The sequence below is a fragment of the Peromyscus maniculatus genome, chromosome 1 (assembly GCF_049852395.1).
Source record: "Peromyscus maniculatus bairdii isolate BWxNUB_F1_BW_parent chromosome 1, HU_Pman_BW_mat_3.1, whole genome shotgun sequence".
Classification (NCBI taxonomy): domain Eukaryota; kingdom Metazoa; phylum Chordata; class Mammalia; order Rodentia; family Cricetidae; genus Peromyscus; species Peromyscus maniculatus.
In genome coordinates, this window is record NC_134852.1 from 21216057 (window position 1) to 21240484 (window position 24428).

Consider the following 24428-nt stretch of genomic DNA (forward strand, 5'->3'; position numbering starts at 1 on the left):
AGAAAAATATCAACCTGTGGTATTGATCACATGCAAGCTGCCTGCTAACTATCCCCATGAATGACCAGAGAAACACTTTCTACTAATCACATTTGGCTTAGGACATTGATCCACATACATTAATGTATCTAAAACAATGAGATATGTATGATTTAACCTTGAACAGCTTGAACCCTGATTTGTTATCCATAGACCTGAACTCATATAACTCCAAAATTCATTTTACTCTGTCTTGTTGCCTGACAAATCTTGCTTTGACTAAGCATAAAATTATAAACATGTATATCAAACTGAAAATTTTTACATACAATGACTTATAAATGACTTACTGGAGCTATGAAAGTTTTAGACTGAACAGCAACATTCTGAGCTCTAACTCATGAAATTGTGTACAAATGAAGTACTTCTGGATTTTGTCCTGGGGAGGTACCATGCCCTTTGCCAATTTGGAAAGCAATACCCAGAATTCATGCTTTATAGTAGCTGTTACACAGAGGTGAGTTTCCAGTTTGGTCATAATGCTTTTACAGTCGACATATCAAATATATTATAACCCTGGATACAGCAAAATAATCAACTGCTTGTCTAGGGTTGAGCCCCATGCTGGGCACCAAGATGAGACTGGATAGCTGGTGAGTTATTTTTCTCTGTGATTAAAGAATGTAGGGGAAGAAAGAGTTCCAGGGAAAGTGAAAGCAAGGTTTATTGGCATTGTAAAATATTTTTTGGTAGAGAAGGGATCCAATATATGGAGACAATTGACTCTAGAGGGATCCCAGGTTTTTCTTAAAGTACCTCTGGCTTCTGGAGACCTCCCTTCTCTATTGGCCCTGAAATATTCATGTACCCCCTTTAGCATAGAAATTTGAGTTGGCCATGAGTCAGTCAATTCTCCCATGCATGCTCACAGCACGTAAAGAGCTGCATACAGTAGAGGTCTCTATCTAGAGGTGTGGGTGTAGAAAGAACTGGTTGGTTGGTTGGGTTAGGGTGGGGCCTAACCATTCTTCATTTGTAGTGTAACAGGAAGAAAAACCATATCAGATGAAGGCAAAAGGAAACTTATTGCAAGGGAAGAGGTGGGTGACTCTCCTCTTTTTCTTCTTTCCTCAGGACCAGACGTGTATTTCAGAAAAAAAAACGTGATTCATTCTCAGGAGGATCCTATTCCTAACTGCCTTGTATTCTGATTTCATCCAACTCTGATAAATGAAGTCCATATAAAGAGATTATGAAGACTACATTTCAACACATATGATCCAATGAGACCTTCATTCAAATAAATGATGAAAACTACCAAAAAAGTGTAGAAGAGCAGTACAAGGCATTGCAAGAAGTATTTGTCAGGTGGATCCAGTCACTGCAGTTGTACTAGGTTGTAAAGGAAAAGGAAAAACTACTTTCTTAAGAAAAGCAATGTTGGACTGGGCATCAGGAAACTTATGGCAGAATAGATTTCTTCATCTCTCTCATCACACTTAACAATATCAGAGAGTTGAGCTTAGCTCAGCTTATGTTAACTAAGTTGTCTGAGTCTTCAGAGACACTGGAAGATATCTGATCTGATCCAAAGAGAATCTTGTTTATCCTGGAGGCACTTGAATACCTGAAATTTGACTTGGAACTCAGGACAAACTTGTGCAAAGACTGGGGGAAGATGCTGCTGACACAAATTGTCTTCAGCAGTTTGCTACAGGAAGTAATGCTCCCAGAATCCTCTCTGCTTATTGAATTGGGAAACCCAAGTGTACCAAAAAATCTATCCCTTGCTGTGGTATCCAAGGGAGATAACTATTCATGGATTCACTGACGAGACCACAAAGTTCTATTGTATGTGCTTCTTCACCAGTTACTAGAAAGGCTTACAAGTCTTTGATTATTTAAAAACAAGTCAACAATTACTCACTTTATGCAGAGATCCTTATATATGCTGGGTGTCCTGTAGTATTTTAAAGTAGCAATGAGACAGGGGAGAGGAAATAAGCTTAGTTGATGTAACAGATTTGATTATCTACACAAGCTTTATAGTGAGCTCATTCAGATCAGTGTATGCCAACTGTCCACCTAATCAGAACAGAGCACCATCAAAGACACTGTGTACCTTGGCTGCAGAGGCAATGTGTAAACAGGTATTTGTGTTCAAGTGTGAGGATCTCAGGAAGAATGAAATATTGGAATCTGAGGAGGCAGTGTGGCTGGGAATGAATTTTCTCTGTACTCAAGGAGACAACTTCATGCTTTCCCATCCTATACTACAGTCGTATTTTGCTGCCCTGTTATATTTCCTCAGACAAGAGAGAGACACAGCTCAATCTGTCATTGGAGCCTGCCCCAACTTCTAAGAGAAGTTTATGCTCATGGCCAAACCATATGGCTCCTGACAGGGCTATTTGTGTTTGGAATTGCCACTGAAAAAGTCACTGACATACTGAAACCACACTATGGTTTTATACCATCCAAAGAGATAAAACAGGAAATCCTCAAATGCTTTAGTAGTTTGAGTCAAGCAGAGTGTAATGAGACACTGATGAATGCCCAGAGTTTTTTTGAGAGCTTGTCCTACTTGACAACCAGGAAGAAAGCGTTGAAACAGATGTGATGGATCTATTTGACGAAATGACTGTTGATATTAGTAATGTTGATGCACTGTCAGAGGCTACATATGGTCTGCTGAAATCTCAAAAATTATAGAAACTTCATCTGCATATACAACACAGTATTTTCAGAAATCTATAACCCAGAAGATGTTAACTTAGAAGACCTTGAATACAACAAAAGGTAAGCACAACTCTGAAGCTTGTCTTCAGTTCTTCCAGCTTTGCCTTAGCATCCATGCATAATTTTATACATGTGTTTGTGTGCATGCTGTATCCATATGAATTTGTGAACAAGTCAGAGGAAGATGTGGGGTGGCTTTCTTTGTTGTCCTCTGCCCTCACCCTTTGAGAGAGTCTCTCACCACCCTTGAAGCTGGCCAACAGAATACCAGGGTCTACCTGTCTCCCTCTTCTAATGTTGGGGCAACAGCCTCAAGCCACCATGCTCAGCTTTTTAGGTCAGTACTGTGGATCTGAACTCAGGTCCTCACACTTGCACAGCCTACACTCCCACCCACTGATCCCTCTCTCCAGCATGGCATTTCCTAAGTTCTTACACATCTATGCTTGAGTGTTTAGATGGCATAGTCAGGAAGCCTATCTGTTGAGTCTTTGCACTGTTGTTTGAAGCTATGTGGCCCTGGAAAGTTGTGTCTTGAGTTCCTCCATTTATACAAAGAACAAACTTGTGACAAGGCCAGTTGTGAGGTGGAAATGTGAGCAGCTTTGTTGCAGTGTCTGGCTCTTTTCCTTCATCCATAGAGTGTTTAGTGTCCTGGTGACTACACTGGAGAAGATTCTGGGAACTCGTGTCTGGTTTGAGGCTGTGCTCATGCTACATTGCTCTAGTTGCCTTGCTTTGCATTGGCTTTAGGCTGCTAGCTCATACTTGATCTTTCAAATGTGTAGCATCTTTGATGATATCATTGGGTGTAGTTTGCTATTCATTCAGGAGTCCCAAATATCTACCCGAATTCACATAGAAATCATGTTTTCTCACTTCAAGAGGAGACCCTAGAGAACAGAGAAGGCTGGGTATCTTCAACAGTGATATATACCTATTAACAATGAGTCTCCCAAAGACTCAATCTAGTTCACCTCATCTCAAGCCATGCTTCTTTATTATTATTTTTATTCAATGTATTCATTCACAATTTCATACCTATAGGTAATGCATTCTGGTTACTCTCACCTTCTACTCCATTCTGTTCCCCTTCCACCCCATCACACTAACTTCTTCTTTATCAGCTCCTTTCTCACATTCATGTCTTTTTGTTGTGTCAGCTGTTGAGTTTAACGAGGGCTATCAGTGTGTGTATGGGTTTGGAACTGTGCATTAGACCCTGGTGGACTGATTTGTGGGTACAAAACTGGAGATGGCTGCTCCTCCCTGAGAATCCACCAGTAGTCATGTTAGCAGGGAGGGGTAGAGCTGTGTGAGTCTCTCCCCAGCTTCTGATTGACTGGTAACAGGCCCGGTCTCGTGAAGGCAGTGGAGGTATCCATAGCTCTTATGGGATTAAGACCACAATGGCTACACCATGCCCAGAAGATGGTATTTTGTAGCCCACAGGGCCCTCTCTCTCCTCTCTGTCTCTGTCTCTTGGTGCTCCTTTTTCTTTTTTAAAAAGATTTATTTATTTTTATTTAATGCATATAAGTGTTTTGCCTGCATGTATGTCTATGTACCATGTGTGCCTCGTTGAGGGGGTTGGGAGTGATCTGCCTATCTTAGGAATGTCTCAAATTGAATTTAGGCACCAGAGAATAATGATGTGTTATCTCATTGCAGAAATGCAATAAGATATTAGAGTATGTTGTGCAAAATTTTCCAGGACTTGCAGGTGTTGGATCTGGACAGGTGTAATTTCAATGAAACTGCCATTAAGCATCTCTGTGACTTGATGTATCCATCTTCTAAGAATCCTCTGACTGTGTTTAAGCTTCAAAGCTTGTCATAAGTTTTATAGGCATCCATTCTTTAAGTAGATAGAAGATATTCTATCTCCTCCTTGAGGAGACTAATGCATAAATAAACGCAGAACTAAATCCAAAGTAGCAAAAGCAATAGCCAAGAGCCACATATCTGAGGTTCTTCTTTTTTCTTTCTTTTCTTTCTCTCTGTCTTTCTTTCTTTCTTTCTTTCTTTCTTTCTTTCTTTCTTTCTTTCTTTCTTTCTTTCTTTCTTTCTTTCTTTTTTAGCAGAACCAAAGTTTATTGAGACTAATGTCCATGCATGTATAAATTCACTGCTTTCAAGGCGGTACAATGTTTGCTTCTTTCCTGCAGCACTTAATATTTCTCTACCAAACTTGGAAAATGGGCCACAGACATGGTCTAATAAGGTGGATGAAACAACTGGAGAAGGTCCTAGTTGTAAGGGAGAGACACTAAATGCTAAGCAGCACACTGTCTTCAAAAGCGGCATACCATTTTTACTTTGTAGTAATTTGGCTTTCTTTGTAGGTAAGCATTGACACAGGCATGGAGAAAGGCTTGACTGATACAGAAAAAAATCCTGATATGGTTATTTCGATAAGAATTCCCTCCCTGCACATCATTAAGTTCCTTGCAATATTGAACATTATCAAAAGTACAATAAGGGTACAGCTCTGTGGTAGAACATGTACTTATTAGCACACAATTCCTGGCTTGATTCCCAGCACCAAAACAAAACAAAACACACACACACAAACACACACACACACACACACACACACACTTCCAAAAGGAACAGCAAAAATTACAGTAGCAACTTAGGTGAAATGTAGCAAGAGAGATTCAATTGTTCTTTCAGACTAGGAAATGGAGCTGTCAGTGCTTTGGATGTGAAATCTACCATGTGTCTGGAAAGTCATTCTGTACTTTAGGAGCAAGAACATAGGATATGAAAACTTTGTCACTCCAAGTTCTGGCTGAATTCATGGGCTGTGCCACCTTTGTTCCATTTACTGACAAATTTCCATTTTGTGAAGGAAAGAAACCTTATAGCACATTTTGGATATAAAGACAGGGCAGTGTAACTTAAAAAAAACTCTGGAGACTGTCGCATTTATATTTGGTTTTAACAGCTATTTTATATGTGAGCAGCTGCATTGGTTACTGATTTTGTAAAATGTTGAGTGGTCATGTGCTTAAGTTATGAATACATCAATGTGAACTATTAGTGTATTTAAAGTGATGAGTTCTGTAACAACTGCAATGTGCAGTAAACAAATCTCTAAAGCGATGGTTTAACATTTTTCTCATGAGGTAAAGAAGCCCATGAAAAAAATTCCTGACTGGCAATTCTTAAATCAGAAAACTCAATTTGTATAAGATAAAAAATGAGTGAGACAATTCCCAAAGAGCTGTAAATCCAGATTCACTAAACTTGCTTACCTAATGCTGTCTTTCTAAACAGTGTTCCAATGAATAGATAGTTTTATTTCCTGAAGGTGTTCTGTTAAAACGTCACAAAGTTGGGCATGGACCATATGAAATGAGAAATCTGCCACGTGTCTTTAGGAACAGTACTGGTCCCACTTCTGCACCACTTGTGAGGCCCAGGTGCCCCCTCTAGTGGTGCCATCAAGGATGGCACAATTTGTGGCCTACTTCTTAGGACCTTAGTCCACAAACATGGTAAGAGGCCAGATAGCAAATATTTTAACTTTGCAGGCAATACATTCCAGTCTGTCACAACTACTTGATTTCCTTTCGTAGTATGAGGCAGCCACAGGTAGGTCATAATGAAGATGTGGCTGTATTCTGATAAAACTTGGACTTCATAAGGTTTGCATGCTACAACTGTCATTCTTTGGGCCATTTCCCCCAACCATTCAAAACATTAATGACCACTGTCAGCTTGTGAGCTGTACAGAACAGCCAACAGGTGAGACTCGACCTAAAAGTAACATTTGGTGAGCCCTTTCTAGCTGGGAAGGAAATGCTATGTTGTCTGAAGTAGTGTTCTGGAGTGGAGCAGAGGCACTGGAGTAAAGACAGGAAGAAGTATCTACTTAGTGGCATCTGACTCCAAGGCCAGTCTATACAATGGCCTTGTTTAGTATTTTATTTTTCCCTGGGATAGTGGCAGCATGCACATATATATACACTGTGAAATTTGTTTTTCAAATTCTAGGTAAGAAAAACATCAGTAACAAAATTATGAATACGTATTTACAAGTAAGACATTTTCCATTAGCATGACAATTTTCATGATAAATTAAAGTCAGCATAAAGGGACATGTGCAATTGTGCATAATAAAAACATTCAGACCATCTCTGTGCTGACAGCACTCCTACACTCCTCTGGGCATTAAATCTGACTTTAGAGCTTTTACTTCCTTTCCCTCACACATCTTTTTCATTGCTGAGAAATGAGACTGCAGGCAGCCGCAAGGTCTGGTCAGTCAGGTGTGTACTCTTTAGTGAGCATTCTGAACATTTGCCCCAACTTTGCTTTTGAAACAATCCACTAACCTGCTGAAGATCAAAGGACAAACCTGCATATTTACTGATTTGGCTACTATGCTTATGGTATAGACCTGTGTGTTTGCTGATTTGGCTACTATGCTTATGGAATAATAAATGTGTAAGTCACTGGTACATTTTCATATTGCTCCATACATAATTATCTACCACATGTCAATTCTATAAACATTCCCAGTAGCATGTAAGGTGATACACATATGGATCCTTGTTCTGTTATACGAGTATATCACCACTTAACAAGCAGAAAAGCAGCAGTGACTCTCCTAACAGCAAAGGTTTTCTTAACATGATGACACCACTTCTGTTTGGTTCATAGAGAAGCAGCCCCACTTCTAGAGTGGAAGGACAACTTCCTCTCTTTACCATGAGAGCTCTGTGGACACCTTCATCCCTTCCACACATCAGTCAACAGCAGAGTTTGCCTTCGACATCCTAACTAGAAATGTGTACTATTGGCCATCTGTTCTGATGGTTAGCAACTACTGCAATCTCACTCAACTTGTGCTTTTATTCTTCTTTGGAATGGCAGTTCCAGGACTCACTAAATAGAATATTAACAAATGAGAATGTCAGCCTTCTAGAAGTAACATATCCATCTACTGTAGAGCAAGTCCAACTTTTTCCGAGTCCGTCCCTGGACACCGCCAGTTGTACAAATAATACTGTAAGTTCCCGTCTCCTATACCAAACTTGAGTTTTTCCAAGAAGGTTTTATTTCCCATCAAGTCTAGTGCATTGAATACATCAAATCCTTTCAACTTGGCTATAATGAGCGCATCATTCGTGAGGTCCAGCAGGGGTGTCTCTGTGTGAATGTTGTAGAAGGAATAGACAGCCTTGAGGCTCTTGTGAGCTGGGTGGTGCATAACCATGGAGGGGAGTGTGTAGAAACTCAGGAAATCAGTCAGCTTCCCACTGGGACTCTCCACCACAAATGTGTTAATGATGTGCTCCCGGGGGAGGAACCAGTGGGCCACTTCCTCTTCATCCATCACTGGAGCTACATGAAACTGCTTCAAGCAGCTGTTGATGAATTCTCGGACTGCTGTGACGTCTTTAGGTTCCATTGGTCTCAAGCCTGAAGTCTTTGTAACATCCAGAAGTCTGTACAGCTTCATCGTTCTCTGTAAGGTCATGTTTCTACTCAAGTGAGAAAATTTCACCTCTACCAGTTTCCTGGCGTTTAGGGATTGGTGCCAATACCTGCATGTGGCCACAGGCTTAGGAAGAACCATTCCGGCAGTATACACAGCCTGAAAGATTCCTTCTAGGTTCACTCTTCTAGTTATTTATCGAATTAACACTTGGGCTATCCGTTTTGATCTCGGTTTCTTATGGACACAAAGACAGTTGATTTCTACCATCCTCTTCACACTGTCATAAATTCGGATGTTTGCTGGAATGGCACTTATGAAACCTACTAGCTTTTTATTTGAAGACACTCGGACCCTACAGTGCCATTGCAGAAGCCAGCCTGGGGGACGCAGAGCCCACAAGAGAAACTCAGGCTAATAGTCGAAGAGGAACATACTGTCATCATCTTCCACATAATTCTCATTCAGCAATGTGTACAACTCCTTCAGCACTTCAGCATTACTCAAGTCTAAAGTGTCCCACATAAAACCTTGTGGCAAAGAATGCAGTTCCTGGCGGATATTGTCCTTGTCTGGTTCAATTGCACCATGAGATGTTATGACTTCATTCAATTTGGGCACTGGCTGTGTGTCCCAGAACTGGTATCTGCACTTTGTGGCCTCATCAATGTTCCTGGCTGGGCCTTGGCATGAAGAGAGCAGCTTCATTGCTCTCTGGATGTCCTGTAGCTTCTGAATAGGTATGGTGGGGTTTCATGGCTGCTCCCGCTAAAATCTGCTGCCAGATGGCGTTGTGTTTTGAAGACTGCTGATTTTTAATCTCTTGGGGGTCAGATGCAGAATCGGACTTGGTTCCCCCCAGAATTCGGCTTCTCCTTTTTTTCTCTTCTGTTTCTTCTTTTTATTTTTTTGCTCCCAAATCCCCTCCAGGGCTTCCTTTTGTGTGTTCCGTCTCCTCCTCATTGTCTCCGACTATCCCGCATGTGTCCTGGTCGTCCAGCTCTAGGCTCTGCTGGCTGGCCGCAGACTCGCTGTCCTCCGCCATCGCGGCGGCTCTGAGCGGCTGGGGAGGCGGTGCTCCGAGCCCTGAGGTTTTTCTATATAGGGGTTTGTAAATGTTTATACATTGTGTGTGTGTGTGTGTGTGTGTGTGTGTGTGTGTGTGTGTGTGTGTGTTTGTACACAGCCAACAGGAGTTGGTTATGTTCTAGAGACTGCAATGAATGTTAACTAAAAATCTAGTTTTTAAGGTTATTTTGATTGTGTCTATGTATGTGTGCATCTGAATTGGGTCCTCTGGAGTGAGAGTTATAATAAATCATGAGCTGCCTGACATGGATAACTAGAATGCCCAAACAAGCATAGTTTGTGAGGCAAAGTGTGGGATGTCTACAAGTTGCTTGGCCATGTACCCCCACATCCTGGTATAATTCGCCATTTGGCCTTATTGCACAGGTGTCCCTTCATGACTAACTTTGGAGATGGTACATTATTTCACACTCTTCTTCCACTACCTCACCTGAAATCTGTGAACCTGTATGGCACCAATCTCTCCGATGATGTGGTTGAAAATATGTGCTCTGTGCTGAAATGCCCAGCATGCAGAGTGGAGGAACTACTGTAAGTCAGTGCATTGTCTACACTAAGCAGTTTCATTAAAATTACTTTTAAAATCACTTTTAAGGTTTATCTTTGAAAGTTCTGACTTGCATTTGCACATACTACAGAAAATGAATTTCATTATGATAGTTTCTTTTTCTCTTTGTAAAAATGTGTGTGTGTGTGTGTGTGTGTGTGTGTGTGTGTGTGTGTGTGTGTATGTAGGTACCTTCAGAAGCCAACGAGGGCTGTGAGCTATCTGATGTGGGTTCCTGAATTTGAACTCCAGTCCTCTGTTGAAGCAGCAAGTGCTCTTACCTGCTGATCCGCTCTCCACCTCCCCCATGACGCCCTTTCGCCTGTGTTTATAATGTACTTCGATCACATTCACTTGTGTGCTGTTGGTTCCCACTCCCTTCTGAAAAATTTCCCCTTGCATTTTGATGACTTCCTTTGTTTTCTGATGGCTTGAATACCAACATAATAGCATATCTGGATTGTATTACACTCATTACTTGGTGTGGGGGGCAGGGCACCTATGGAAATCAGAGGTCAGCATGCAGAGGCACCTTGTGAAAACTACCAGCAGAGAAACAATCTGTAAGTAAAACTTCCACATGGCCTTTGATGGAAGGCTAAGAAGAAAATCGGAGGCAGCCCTGCAACTGCAGGGCAATGTGGAAACAGCATGAGAATGAGTTGAAGTTGGCAGAGTACTGTTGCTCTTAAGCTACATGATTGATAGCTCAGAGTGAGTTTATCACCATTGGTGCTATGGTATGGCGGCTCATGCTGAGAAACTTGCATTGCAGTCTTTTCCTCTGGCTGTGTACAGGAATTACAAACCTTTGTCATTTCGTGAGAGCTTGGTGATGGTGGTAGAATCACTTCTTCTGATATTTGGACTGTTGCCTTGATTCCTGACACAAAGCTTCCCAACTCTTGGCGTTCTCCAGGTGATAGGATCAACTAGTACTCTAATGAATGGTCTTTGGTGGGCAACTGCATAGTGACCAGTCCCCAGAAGAACCAAGCTGGAACCATGTTCTGTAACTGTCATTCTCGTCCCCCATCCTCAGTGAGAATGTTAGTTTGGAGTTAGCCTATCATGTTTACATGATAAAGACTCCATTAAAAAAATCCCAAAAAGTTTGGAATATTTTCATCCTGCTTTGTATTAACGGTCACCTTGACTCAAAGAACAACATCTTGATTCAGTGATCATCTTTATCAGATTGGGCATGTCTGTCAGGCATTATCCTGATGGTTAATTAATATATGAGGGTACAGTCTGCTATGAAGAGGCATGGTTCCCTGGGTGGGTGGTTCTGGTCTTTATAGGAAGTCTAGCTAACTAAGCAAGAAGCAGCTCCTTCATGATTCTTGCATCCGGGTTCCTGCTCTGACTTCCCCAGTGATGGACTGTGGGGTGGAAGTGTAAGCCAAACCATTTCCTCTCTAACCAGCTTTGGTCAGGGTGTTTTAGGACAGTGATGGGATGAAAGGAGAATCAGGGGTCTTCTAGTTTGGCAAATATATCCATATGGAGCACTCTACATCCATAAGGCAATGTTCACGTACTTGGGATCCTTACAGATCTTACTCCATGCTCGTGATCTGTTTCTATTATCCTCCATCATATCTTTTGTATATACTAAACTGACAAGGGAGATAGCAAAACCCATAAGCTTTATAATCTCCTCTGTAAGTTAAGCACAAGGAGCAGGTTTTAATAATGTCAGAAGCACAGGTCTATTACAATGGGCTTTCTAACTGATAACTGAAATCTAGAGGCGAGGGTCAATGTGATGGACTCAAGAGGTATGTGTGTGTGTGTGTGTGTGTGTGTGTGTGTGTGTGTGTGTGTGTGTGTGTTACAGTGATATTGGTAATTAGACATACTGGATTACAGACCATATTTTAGTGATGGGGTCTATCTCTGCATTAAAGGGCAGGACTTCTACCCACTACATTCCAGTAACATCTATCTCTCTGTTGGTTCTTGTGGCAACCCATAACCTCACCAGCATTTCCAAATGGATCCCAGAGAGTAAAAGTCACCCATATCTGAAAACCACTGGCTTGGGCTTATTCCCAATCAGTAGAACTCTGTAATTCACAATGATAGTCACAGAATTATACTTACAAATTAAATAAGCCTATGATGTAGGTGTGGACTGGTATGTACAGTATTAGAATCTGGGTCATTTGTTTGAACAATAGGTAGTCTTACATAGATCACCTGAAGATGTTATTCCTAACCTGTGACATGTATCTCTAATGTTGGTTGGGGAAATGTGACATCTCAAGTGAGGCTTGTGGCATGATTGCTACTTGCCTAATCTACTGCAAGGTGAAACATCTCTCATTGGTTGAAAATCCCTTGAAGAACAAAGGAGTGATGTTACTGTGTGAAATCCTGAAGCATCGAAGCTGTGTCCTGGAGACACTGATGTGAGTTGGTCTGGGAGAGCATGCCCTGGAGATATTGCAGAACCCTGCACATGGATGCAGCCATCATAAAAGTGATCAAATACCCACTAAGGAATGCATGAGGACAAGGGAAGTGTCACTAGACTCAGTCACTTGCCCATGCCTCAGTTGCCAAATCAGTAAGTGGAGCAAATGCAAACAGATACACCATGAGACCAACTTTAGACAAGGAATACTAGCTCTGAAATTCCTTATATATAATTTTTAGCTTAATGAATATGAATATTATGGGGTAAATGATGCCCCTGGAAAGAGATTGGATACCAGGCAAGAGGAGAATATAAATAAGAAAAAAATTCCTTTCAAAGGCAGAGCTTCCTACATCTTACCTAAGTAACTGTAAACTATCTCCTGCCCTGAGGTTGAAGTTGGTTCCTCATGGTAGCAGAATACCAGACTAATATTGGGATCTAATTGCTAGCAATCCACGGAGTTTATTTAATGATCAAGGAATTTATTTGGGGGTTAACTCACAACCATAGGGGATTTATCGTAGGGTCTAGGAGAGCTGAGCTATGTCCCATGCTGAATGGCTTGGCCCAAGATCTCAACATCCAAACCACGAAGTAGCCAAGAGACAGATGCATATATACATCCTAGGTTTTACAAGTTCCCCAGTGGCGATGCCCCAGGGGCATGTTCCTCAAGGTCATAGGCAGGTGTAACAGCTACAGGTGCCTCACTAGAGTCAGTGCTTCAGGGCCTGGCTCAAACAGCTACCCACCACAGACTATTGTCCCATGGAAGCCATAGTAAATAACTTTATTGTTCCATCAATCAAAGGCCTTGGGATGGGGAATTACTAAAAGATACCTGGCTTCATAGAAGAGAAAGATTATACAAACACAAAATTAGTTATGTCCTCTCTGTCCATGTATTCATGCAGTAGTATGTACCCATGCGGCTTACAGACATGAACATGAATATGAAATGTAAGAACAGTGAATATGGACCATTATGGAGACATCTATTTATGGAAGAAAACTAGTGCAGATTAAGTAGCTCTTTCATGAACTGCTTATGACTAGACCAGAAATGTTCCATGTTCCATTTAAATTTCCTTTGGAATATTTGCATATCATGAGTCTAGGTAATGGACCCTAATTCCAAATATGAAATTTATTTGCATGATATATAAAATATGTGCACATGCCTTGGAGATAATTTTATATAATACTTTCAGTGCCATTCAATCTGGGCTGGATACATGAGAGCACTTGTGGAATTTTCAAACTGTGTACTATGTGAATGCATGAGCAGCAGAAGCCAGAAGCGGTCAATAACCCCCTGGAACTATGGTTACAGGAGACTTGTGAGTACCATGTAGGTGTTATGTGGGTGCTTAGAACTGAACCCCGTGTCCTCTGAAAGATCAGTAAGTGATCTTAAATGCTGCACCATGTCTCCAGTCCTGATGTGAAACTTGTAAAAGAAAAGGAGAAAGATGCACTACAAAAAGTTGAAACATATTTCAGGAGAGATAGGAAAAAATAACATTAGAAGACAAAATTATTCAGCTATTTAATTATTAGTTATTATCAAGTAGCTTGAATTAAATTACACATGGTGACTAGTAATTATAAAGAACTGCATTAAGCATGAGTTATTTCAAATATTATCTAGTCTTTAAAACACTAGCCTTTAACCCACACAAATAACAGGATGGGGAAAAATATTTAAAAAAAAAATGCAGGACTGGGCTGGGTAGTAGCTAAGTTGGTAAAACCCTTGCCACTCTAGCCTGATGCCCTGAGTTTGATCCCCAGAGCCTATGTGAAAAATCCAGGTGTGGTGACACACTGTAGAAGTGGAGACAGCAGGACCCCTAGGGCTCACTGGACAACCAGCCATGTCTAATAAATAAGTTCCAGAAAGTGAGAGACCCTGTCTCAAAGGAAGTGGGTGGTGTTCCAGAGTGTGACACCTGAGCTTGCCCTCTGACATCTACATACACCTGCACAGAGACATATACACACTCATGGACAACAAAAAGAAATTAAAAATGTAATGGAAGATATTTCACGAGGGCAGGATTCTGCAACATGGTGAATTTCTGATATTGATGGAAGAATTAGTTGATTGTTTTGCAAGTTTGATTTGTAAGTTGACAAATCAGTCAATTTTGGAAACATTTGTGGTGATTTACAACCTCATGTTTTCAAAACTTTTGTTTGAAAATGTTTCCATCATGTGTGTATACCCACACACATATGGAGGACAGAAGACAACTTGTGGAGGTTATTTCCTTCCATCATGTGGGATTGAACTAGGGTCCTCAGGCTTGGTGGCAAGGGCCTTTACCTGCATGTGGAGGCATCTCACCAGCCCATTTCAAAATTTCTTCATGCAAAGTGGAGATTCAGTATAGGGAGAACGTGACAGTCTTTGCAGAGGCATGTGATGCTGTGACAATGAGTGAGCTGCTGATGTGTGACCCTCTTTGCAGGTTGTCGTGTTGCTGTCTCAGCTTCAATGCCTGTGGCCATCTCTCCAAAGCCCTCTTGTGCAACAAATACCTCTCTCTTCTTGACTTGGGGTCAAACGTCCTGGAAGATACTGGATTGAACTTTCTGTGTGAAGCTTTGAAGGACCCAAAGTGCACCCTTCAGGAGTTATGGTAGGGCTGTGTTCTCATCCATTATGGGGAATGTGGTTTTGGATGTTGGTGTTGAGGAGTAAGTAGGAGGGTAGAATTGTGTGAATGTCAGTGTCTCCACAGAGTCTGTGGTGAAGCCGACCACTCATGACCCATCTGTGGCTCAGCATTCCCATTCACTTGCTCTCAGCATTTTTGACCAGTTGTGAATCTGCATTAACCACTACCTATGGCGGAAAAAAAAGGGGGGCTTCATTGACCAAGGCTGTAAGTACAAATCTATGAGTATAAATGTAAACATTTAGATGGCAATTTCACAACATGCCCATTTAAGGGAACCACAGGAACCACAATAGCTTTCCCCCTAGGGTCTGTGGTCTCCTTCGCCATGGGATTTTGACAATGTTTACAGTAGTAGACACTAAGTCTCCCCTGTGGAACAGGCATCATAATCCAATAAAAAAATGATTGGCTAGTCCTATAACTACCAGGCTGGTGTTATACCACTAGGCACAACTTGGTTGGGCATTTTCATGTGTTCTGGAGACACCATTACCCAGCTCGGGAGATTACAAACACTGCCTCACATATACATTACCCATAAATGTTCACTCCCAGTCTAGAGTCAAAAATGGTTCTGAAATTGATGTATGGATTTCTAAATCCAGGTTATGTTTCCTAACATTTCAATTGCATTTGAGAACTTATTCCATATGTGCAGGTTGATTATGTGAGGGCCTGTGAAGATGTTTTGAACATTCTGTGAGAAAAATGGCTTATGCCTCTGCTCTGTTGACTTAGGTCCTTTACTGGGATTATAAAGAGTAATGTGCAGGCAAGGATGAGATGTTGAGAAGGGCTGGGGTGTGGACACAGGGGTAAATCATGGTGAGAAGGCTGTGGTTGGGGCAGTATTGACTGAAGGGGAGGTTGGACAGGCAGGGGTTGAAGTGGGCAGCAGATCTAAAAGAGCCTGGCAGAGCTCTGTATTAACTCTTTTTTATTTTAAATATTTTGTTTTATAATTATTTTAATTTTACATGTCAGCCAGGGATTCCCCTGTCCTCCCTCCTCCCATCCCCCAGCCTTCTCCCCAATTCACGCCCCCATTCCCACCTCCTCCAAGGCAAGGTCTACCAGCCCAGCCTGGTAGAATCAGTTGAGGCAGGTCAAGTCTCCTCCTCCCTAAACCAAGGCTGAGCAAAGCATAGGCCCTAGGTTCCAAAAAGCCAGCTCATGCACCTAGGACAGGTCCCGGTTCCACTGCCTGGGAGCCTCCTAAACAGTTTAAGCTAATCAACTGTTTCACTTATCCAGAGGGCCTGGTTCAGTTCCATGGGGGCTCTTCAGCTATTGTTTCACAGGTCATGTGTTTCTGCTAGTTTGGCTATTTGTCCCTGTGCTTTTTCCAGTCATGGTCTTCATATCTCTTGCTCATATAATCCCTGCTCTCTCATGCTAATGGGACTCCTGGAGCTCTACCTGGGGCTTGGCTGTGAATCTCTACATCTGCTTTCATCAGTTACTGGATGAGAGTTCTATCATGACAGTTAGGGTGTTCGGCCATCTGATTACCAGAGTAGGTCAGCTCAGGCACTCTCTCGACCATTGCCAATAGTCTATAGTGGAAGTATCTCTGTGGATTTCTGGGGGCCTCTCTAGCACTCTGCTTTTTCCTATTCCCCTGGGGTCTTCATTTATCTTGGTACCTCTTTCCCTATTCTCCCACTCTGTTCCTGATCCAGCTGGGACCTCACACACTCCCCCAACCCTTGCCCTCCATTACCTCCCCACACCCAGTTTGCCAGAAGCTGTAAACAACCTAGATGCCCTTCAACTGAAGAATGGTTAAATAAAATGTGGTACATAAACACAATGGAGTACTACTCAGCAGAGAAAACAATGACAACATGAGGTTTACAAGCAAATGGATGGAACTAGAAAATACGATTCTGAGTGAGGTAACCTAGACTCAGAAAGACAAACATGGTATGTACTCACTCATAAGTGGATACTAGATGTAAAGCAAAGTATAACCAGATTGTATTAACTCTTTATAGTTAAATGTGACATGACTTATGGTTATGGACATCAGGCAAAAAAAAAAAAAGCAGGCAGAGAAGGTGGAGAAAATTGAGGCAGCCAGCTGTACCCTATCAGAGAGACCTGTGTTCTGATCTCAATTTGTGAAATTCAAGGGGAACTAATGCCCAAAATCTAAGGGAAAATTTTCAAGAAAAAAATTAACCATGTAGTGTGTTGACTGCTTAAGACATTATTTTTTAAAGGGAGGCGTGGTCCCTTACTTCCAAGGTCCAGGGAACACTGAGGAAGAAGTGGTAGAAACATGGTAAGAGTTTGGCAGGACTGCTGTGTAGTGGGTAGCCATTCCAGCTTGGATCTGGAAGTTCCAACCCCCATTGAGACTCTGGCAACTGTCATGCCTATGAGGCGGGGCCAAGGGAGGCATCAGGAGACCTGATACCTGGATTGGCGAGTGCTCTTTTTGTTCCTGGATGCTAGACGGTAGAGGTTGACTGAGCAGAGCTCCAGAGAACACCACTGGACTGTGATACACTTTCCCCAGACCCCCGCAATCTACCTATTCCTTCATTTGTAATTCACCCACTAGATAAATCTTCCTTTTAACTACGTGGAGTGGCCTTAATAATTTCACCAATACTGCTGCACACCAACCTCTTCTAGACTTGAGAAGGCAGGTACACTCATGAACTGACAGGAGCAGCGGCTGTCTGCACAAGAGCTGCACAAGCTCAAGCCGGTCAACCCTCCATCACAGACAGAGGAGGGGCTCATGACCCCACCCCAGCTGAGCAGCTAGAGACATTTGTGGCTTCAAGGGGAAGGAGGGTCAGTTTTCTTCAGGGATGTGGGCCCTGTAGGTTGCATATTCTCCAGAGCATGCACCTACATACACACACTTGTGGGCATCACAACTTAGACTCAGTGAGCTATTGGAGAAGAAAAGGACTTGAAGTTTGGAAAGGAATGTGGAGGAGAATGGGGAAAGGATATGATCAAAATACATTCTATATATATATATATATATGAAATTATCAAAGAATAAACCAATAGATTTTTAAATATAAGTGTAAAGATAATGAGTGTTTGGTAATTTTTATTTTTTAGGTAAGCTTAGTGATAATGGCATGGGTGGAACAGGCAGTGAGAACAGATGAGCATCAGATATGTTCATGGGTGAGCTAAGATGCAGGATAAGCTTTAAGTATCTCATAGAAGTGAGTAGGGACACAAAAGGGAGAGGCTTAAGATTATGAGATTGGTGACAATGACATTATATTAGTATTCACAAGTTTGAGAAAAGCCAACACGGTATCAAGTTATAATGTATGAATAAGGAATAATAAACATCATGGCTAGGCAATTAAACAATGAATAAAACAGTCATTTTTACTTCAGTGTTTAACTTTAATCTTAACATCTTGATAGATTTTTTATATAGACATCTATATTACATATCTATATATATGATAGGGTCCCTACTCTCTGGGAGAGAATCATGCCTTCTCTTGACACTTGGTACATTCCTCTTTCATTCCTAGGGAAGGGTGACAGGGAGGTCAGCATACAGGTAAAGAGAGGCACGTGATTGTCAACAAAACTTGAGATGCTGATATGGCTCAGTGGATGAAGGCACTTGCTGTCCAGCCTGACAACCCGGGACCCACATAGTAGAAGGGGGAGGATGGACTCCCATGAATTGACCTCTGATCTTCCATGTGCACTGTAGCATGTGCCTGTATAAACACATACAAATTAGTAAATGTAATGAAAATAAACAGCACTTTCTTTTTCACTCCAGACTGGACAAATCTACATTGACTGAGGAGTCACAGATGCTACTGCAAGCTGTGGAAATGAAGGAAAAACTGGATATCTTACATTGTCCCTGGGTCAAAGAGAAAAGTGAGAAGAGGGGTGTCCGTCTGGTATGGAACAGCAAGAACTGATCTTGAAACAATGGCTTTTCCTTCGTCATATTCCTCCTGTGTACCCTGTCCCAAGTTGCACACCTGGTACTGGTAGCTGATTCCATGGTTGTTCTTTCACAGTGTCCTGCCCCCATCCATCTTTATACTTCCCCTCACCACTTTACAATATTTAGATAACAAATACATTTAATAAACTCTAAGCATGTTTGAAAACATGAATGAATCCTTAATGGCTGTCTTAGAGTGTTGGGGTTTGAACATAAAGAGACCCCGATTCTCTTACAGTTCTGGTTGGGAGTCATGTTGGTAACATGTCTACACTGGTGTTGTTCTCAGTGCAGTGAACATCCACCTGAACTGTAGTTCATGCCGTGATCCTAAAAGACACCAATGTCACAATGCAGAAAATGGGAAGCACAAAGATCATATCTAGAATCCCCAAAGTTAAAATCAGGAATCCATACTTTTGGAAAAGTGATCTCAAAAATTCTTTTTCCAAGTTCCAGGGATCAGGCCTAAGGTTCACCCTTTATTCCTTCAAAGAGGGGCTGGAAAGATAACACAGTGGTTTAAAGTGCTCCCCGCTCCTCAGAGGGTCAGATTTCAAACCCAAGCACATACATTGTGTGGCTCAAAACTGCCTGTAACTCCAGCTCTAGGGTATCTGATGTGCTTTGCACATCACCAGGCTTCCACAGACACCTACATGCAAGCACACAGATTCACATATATACACACAAATAATAAACCTCTAAGACTTAAGATTTTACATGTTAACTGTTAGTCACTATTATGTTGGCAGTAAATTACCATAAAGAACTCAGTCCTATTTAAACAATATTTTAAATTTTAATCATCTAAACCAGTGTTTCTCAACTTGTGGATTGTAACGTCAAAGGGGATTGCATATCATGTATCCTGCTTATCAGATATTTACATTATGATTCATAACAGTAATGAAATTGTGGTTATGAAGTAGCAATGAAATAATTTTATTGTTGGGCGGGGGTTAACACAACATGAACTGTATTAAAGAGTTGAGGCATTAGAAAAGTTGAGAACCACTGAATAGTTAGATTATTTTTCTTTTAAGAAAATATTTATTATATGGATGTGTGTGTACCAGGTGTGTGTGTACCATGTCTGCACAGAAGCCCTTGGAGGTCAAGAGGCCATCAGATCCCCTGGAGCTGTAGTTACATGTGGTTATGGGCTGCCATGTGGGCGGTAGGAATGGACTGGGTCCTCTGAAAGAGCAATGAGCACTCTTCATCTCTGAGCCATCTCTCGAGTCCGTAAATTATTTTTTCAAAAACTAGAAAAAGTATTCTTACTAATTCAGTTGAGCTTTCCTAATAGAAACAACTGGGTTTTTCCACCCTAATAATTCAGCTTCAGTTTGACTCTGGTACGCTTAATGCAATGTAGATTTTTTTTCCTTAACCTAATGAGATTCCTACTCTTTAATTTTAAATTATTTGCATGTGCACATGAGTGAAGTTGCCTGTGGGGCCACGAGAGGGCACTAGATCCCCTGGATCTGGATTTAAAGGCAGCTGTGAGGGTCTGGTGTGGATGTGGGCAAACTCCCTTCTTCTGCAAGAGCCATGGTGCTCTCAACTGCTGAGCTGCCACTCTAGCCTGACCTGTTTTGAGTTCTGACTAGCAAAGTGTTGAGCCTTTGTTCCTTATAACTAGAGATTTAAAGCTCAGGCAGGCATACACTTCTCTCTGCTGACCCCCTTCAATACCAAAAAATTCGTCACCACAGTTGTTTGAAAGCGACAATAAATTGACATTTTATTATGAATACCTTACGTGTAATTCAGTTTTGGAAACCAGGTACAGATATGTCTGCTCTAGACTCAAGTTTTTGAAAAACTATTTTGCTCTGAGTTTTGTGATATGAACCACCTGGCAACTCAAAAGGATAGTATTCCAATCTTCATTCCATTCCTGTGATAAAGCACTGACCAAAAGCAACATGGGGAGGGAAGGGTTTACTTGGCTTACAGGTCCATTATCATGGGAAACTGAGGCAGGAACTAAGTAGAGACGGTGGGACAATGATGTTTATTGGCTTGCTCCCTGTGACTTGCTCAGATTTTTTTTTCCATACAACTCAGAGCCACTTCCCCAAGGATGGCACCACCTTGAGTGGGCTGGGCCCTTGTACAGACCAACTGATGGAGGCATTTTCTCCATCAGATTTCCTGGTCCCACATGACTAACTTGCATCCAGATGACAAAAAAAAATGCACAGATAGATTTTTTTTTTAAGTTTTGTAAGTAACACTCAGAGTCCTTAAAATGTTTAGAGTCCTTTAACCAGACAACCAGGCATTGGTGGTGCATACCTTTAATCCCAGCACTCAGGAAGCAGAGGCAGGCAGATCTCTGAGTTCGAGGCCAGCCTGTCTACAGAGCTAGGTCCAGCACAGCCAGGACTACAATAAGAAACCCTATCCTGGATGAGGGTGTGCAGAGTGGCGAAGGGGTAGATGGGTGGGGGCATTGATCAATATCGTGCTGACCAGGGGAAGAGACCAGGATCCAGCCTCGACATCTTCTCCTGATAGACTCTGTCAAAGGCTTCACTTTGAGTCACAGTGAAGAAATTCTTCCAGTCCCCACAGATGCCTGTCAATCAAACACAGAAGGAAAACACCAGGAATGAGTCCAAATCCCACTTGCACAGCCAAGCCTGTCACACTCCCACCTCAACTATCCAGTTAGTATTTTCTCTCAAGACCAAAATGAGTCATCCTACAGTTTTCTGCTTCAGACCAACTGCCAACTGTCAAAACTACGTTAGCACAAAAGGGAAAGGGCTTGCAATGATTTGAGGTTAGTACCTGTGAGCGTCCGAAATGTCAGATGGAAAAATCCTAGTCTTGAAACTGTGAAGGAAAAACTGAGGGAGTTTTCATACCTGCACCTCAGTCCTGCCCTCCATGTGGAAAAAAATAACAACTATGTGACAGAGATACAGGGTACAAAATGGACACTGAAAGTTTGTGTCCTTCAACTTTTTTTACAACAAAGTTTGTATTATCGTCAAGGGAATATGGTTAAGTTACACAATGCTGTGATCAGAAAAATCTCCACTAGGGAAATGGATGTGTTCTACATCACTTTTCTCCGTGTGGAATTGTTTTGTAATCCATTTCCACTGAAATACATAAATAGTCCAGTGTCACAAACATCTCCCAATACTACTACTTTTTTAGTCACATATGAATCATCAAGTCCTACCACCCTGGTTCCCTGAACATCAGCAACATATTCTCTGCCTCTACAATTATTTTCTATTTTATGAATGTTACATAAATATATTGTGTGTAGATTTGTTGTTGACTCTTGTCGCTCAGCATAAGGCCACTGGAATCCATCTAAGTTGCTGCATGTGTCAGTAAACTCTGTTACTGACGAATGGCGTTGTATCTGTCATGTAGACACATGGATGTTTGCATGGGTTATCTGTTGTAAACCCTCTGAATTGGAAAGAGCTGTTCCTGTGACTACACCTCTGGTTTCTTACAGACGTGGACCATGTCACTGAGACTGACTGGTCTAAGTGTATAGACAGGACTTGTCCATCACACAGGCAGAGCCAGAAGGGCACAGGCACCTCTCACTCCTTCTCTGCTTAACCGTGGTTCTAAGGATTCTCAGTAACGGATCTGTTGCCAGTGACTCTTCTGAAGAATATGATGGAATATGACACTAGCTTCCAAGCACGTCTGTTTTCATGCCTCATGCTTCAGGCAAACATCAAAAACCTACCCATTTCTACAACACAACCTTGACACTCTATCTTTTCTTACCCTTTCTCAACAATGGTATATTGGAGATGGTGCCATCTTTGGGATTTCTTAGCATTAGGCTGTTGGACATGCTATTCTCTTTCATGACTGAAAAGGACAAGTTTCGGGCAGCAGAATCAAGCTGTTCTGGAGTCAGATATTTGCCCAGAAATTGACACACTTTTTGCATGCTGCCTTTGAGGTCCTGTGGGTGGAAAAGGAGTTATCAGGAGAGAGTAGATACAATCACTTATGGTGACATAGCCCTTGAGTTCTCAAGAAGGTGAATACTTCCTTATAATGTGACCTAAAATTTTGTTTCTAACATCCTACATTACATACATATTCATATAAAATATATACTGATATACATAACTATGTTATATATATTTATAAGTACATAATATATTTTATATTGTGTTTATGAGTTGTATATGATGTATACACTATATAATTTTATACAGTATAATATGAAAATATAAGTTTATAATAATATATGATATGTATAAATTTATAATGTATAATATAAATATATATGAAGCATGTGCATATAGTGAGCACTGAGGCTGGAAAAAGACAATGGATCCCTCTGAGTTGGAATTAGAGGTGGCTGGGAGACACCATGTGGGTACTGAGGATCGAACCCAGGTCCTCTGTAAAGGCAGCATGTACTCTTAGCCACTCAGCCATCGTTCCAGCCCCAATTTCACCAATTTTCATACTCTGTCTTACATTGTGAAGGGATAAAGGAGTCATGAAAAGAAAACCCATTCCTTTGTCAAGTCTGCCTGCCAGCCATCAGCTCAGAAAAAAAAGTGTGTGTGTGTGTGTGTGTGTGTGTGTGTGTGTGTGTCTGTGGGTGTGTCTGTGCATGTGTGTATGTGTGTGTAGGTGTATATCTGTGTGGGTGTGTCTGTGCATGTGTGTATGTGTGTATGTGTATGTCTGTGTGTGTGTCTGTGCATGTGTGTGTGTCTCTGTGTGTGTGTCTGTGTGTGTGTGTTTGTAGATGTTTATGGAGGCCAGAAGAGAGTATCAGATTCCCATGGAGCTATTGTTACAGGCAGTTATTAGCTAACTGGCATGGGTTTGGGCCCCAAACTCAGGTCCTCTGGAAGAGCAGCAAATGCTCTGAACAGGTAAGCCAACCTCAAGCCCCTGACTTTTCCTTATGAAAAACAAATCAATTTTAAGTGTATAAAATGTAGGATTTCATTATGTCACTTTTTATAAATGTGTATCATTGTACTGAACTCATGTTCACCTCATCACCCATCATGCTTTGCTGACTACCTTACCCCTCCTACTTACCATTTCCCTCGCCTGAACAGTCCATCTCCTGCTTCTCCCTGTGTGCCCCCCACAAGGCTAATCTAGCTTTCATATAAAATACATGAAATATTTTTTCTGCTTCTCCCCCATTACACTCATCATTACTCTTGGTTACCAACTTTTCATTGGCAAATTTTGTTGGAAAAAACAAGACTCATGAATCCAACTGGATGTAAATTGGATTGGAAAGTGGAGGCAGAAAATGAAGAGGCATTTTCTACAAAAATAGTGTATACCACAGAAAGAAACGGGAATTTCAATGTTCACTGGATTAAATCAGCCAATAGAAGGGCATTTGAAAGAGAGAAAGAGTTGTATGAAAAACCACTACTCTTTGGAGTATTGGGATTGCTGTATATAATACATAGTTTACTATGGTGAGATTCCTGTTGGCCAGTTCTGAGTTCTGACTTAGGACTTGAGCCTGGAACATTCTCTGAAAGTCTATATGAAAGGTCCTT

General features: G+C 41.5%; 1 protein-coding gene and 2 pseudogenes across 6 annotated transcripts in view; 1 reads left to right on the forward strand and 2 right to left on the reverse strand.

Annotated features, from left to right (window-relative positions):
• Positions 1-431: 431 nt before the first annotated feature.
• On the forward strand, positions 432-15395 carry LOC143274492 (NACHT, LRR and PYD domains-containing protein 9B-like; annotated as a pseudogene).
• Positions 7527-9246, reverse strand: LOC143273109 (glycylpeptide N-tetradecanoyltransferase 2 pseudogene; annotated as a pseudogene).
• Positions 15396-18341: 2946 nt separating the features above from the next.
• The window catches only part of LOC107399359 (3-beta-hydroxysteroid sulfotransferase-like), a 230626-nt gene continuing 224539 nt past the window's right edge, over positions 18342-24428 (reverse strand). For 4 of the 6 annotated variants that reach the window (XM_076571528.1, XM_076571527.1, XM_076571530.1 and 1 more), the window contains exons 7-9: positions 22657-22840; positions 21364-21469; positions 18344-18634 (exon numbers count right to left, since the gene is read on the reverse strand). In XM_076571528.1, the coding sequence (XP_076427643.1) occupies positions 18490-18634; positions 21364-21469; positions 22657-22840 (435 nt within the window). In that variant the 3' untranslated portion in view covers positions 18344-18489. Of the gene's footprint in view, positions 18635-21363; positions 21470-22656; positions 22841-24428 lie in introns of all 6 variants that reach the window. The other 2 variants (XM_076571532.1, XM_076571533.1) reach the window with 1 other exon arrangement.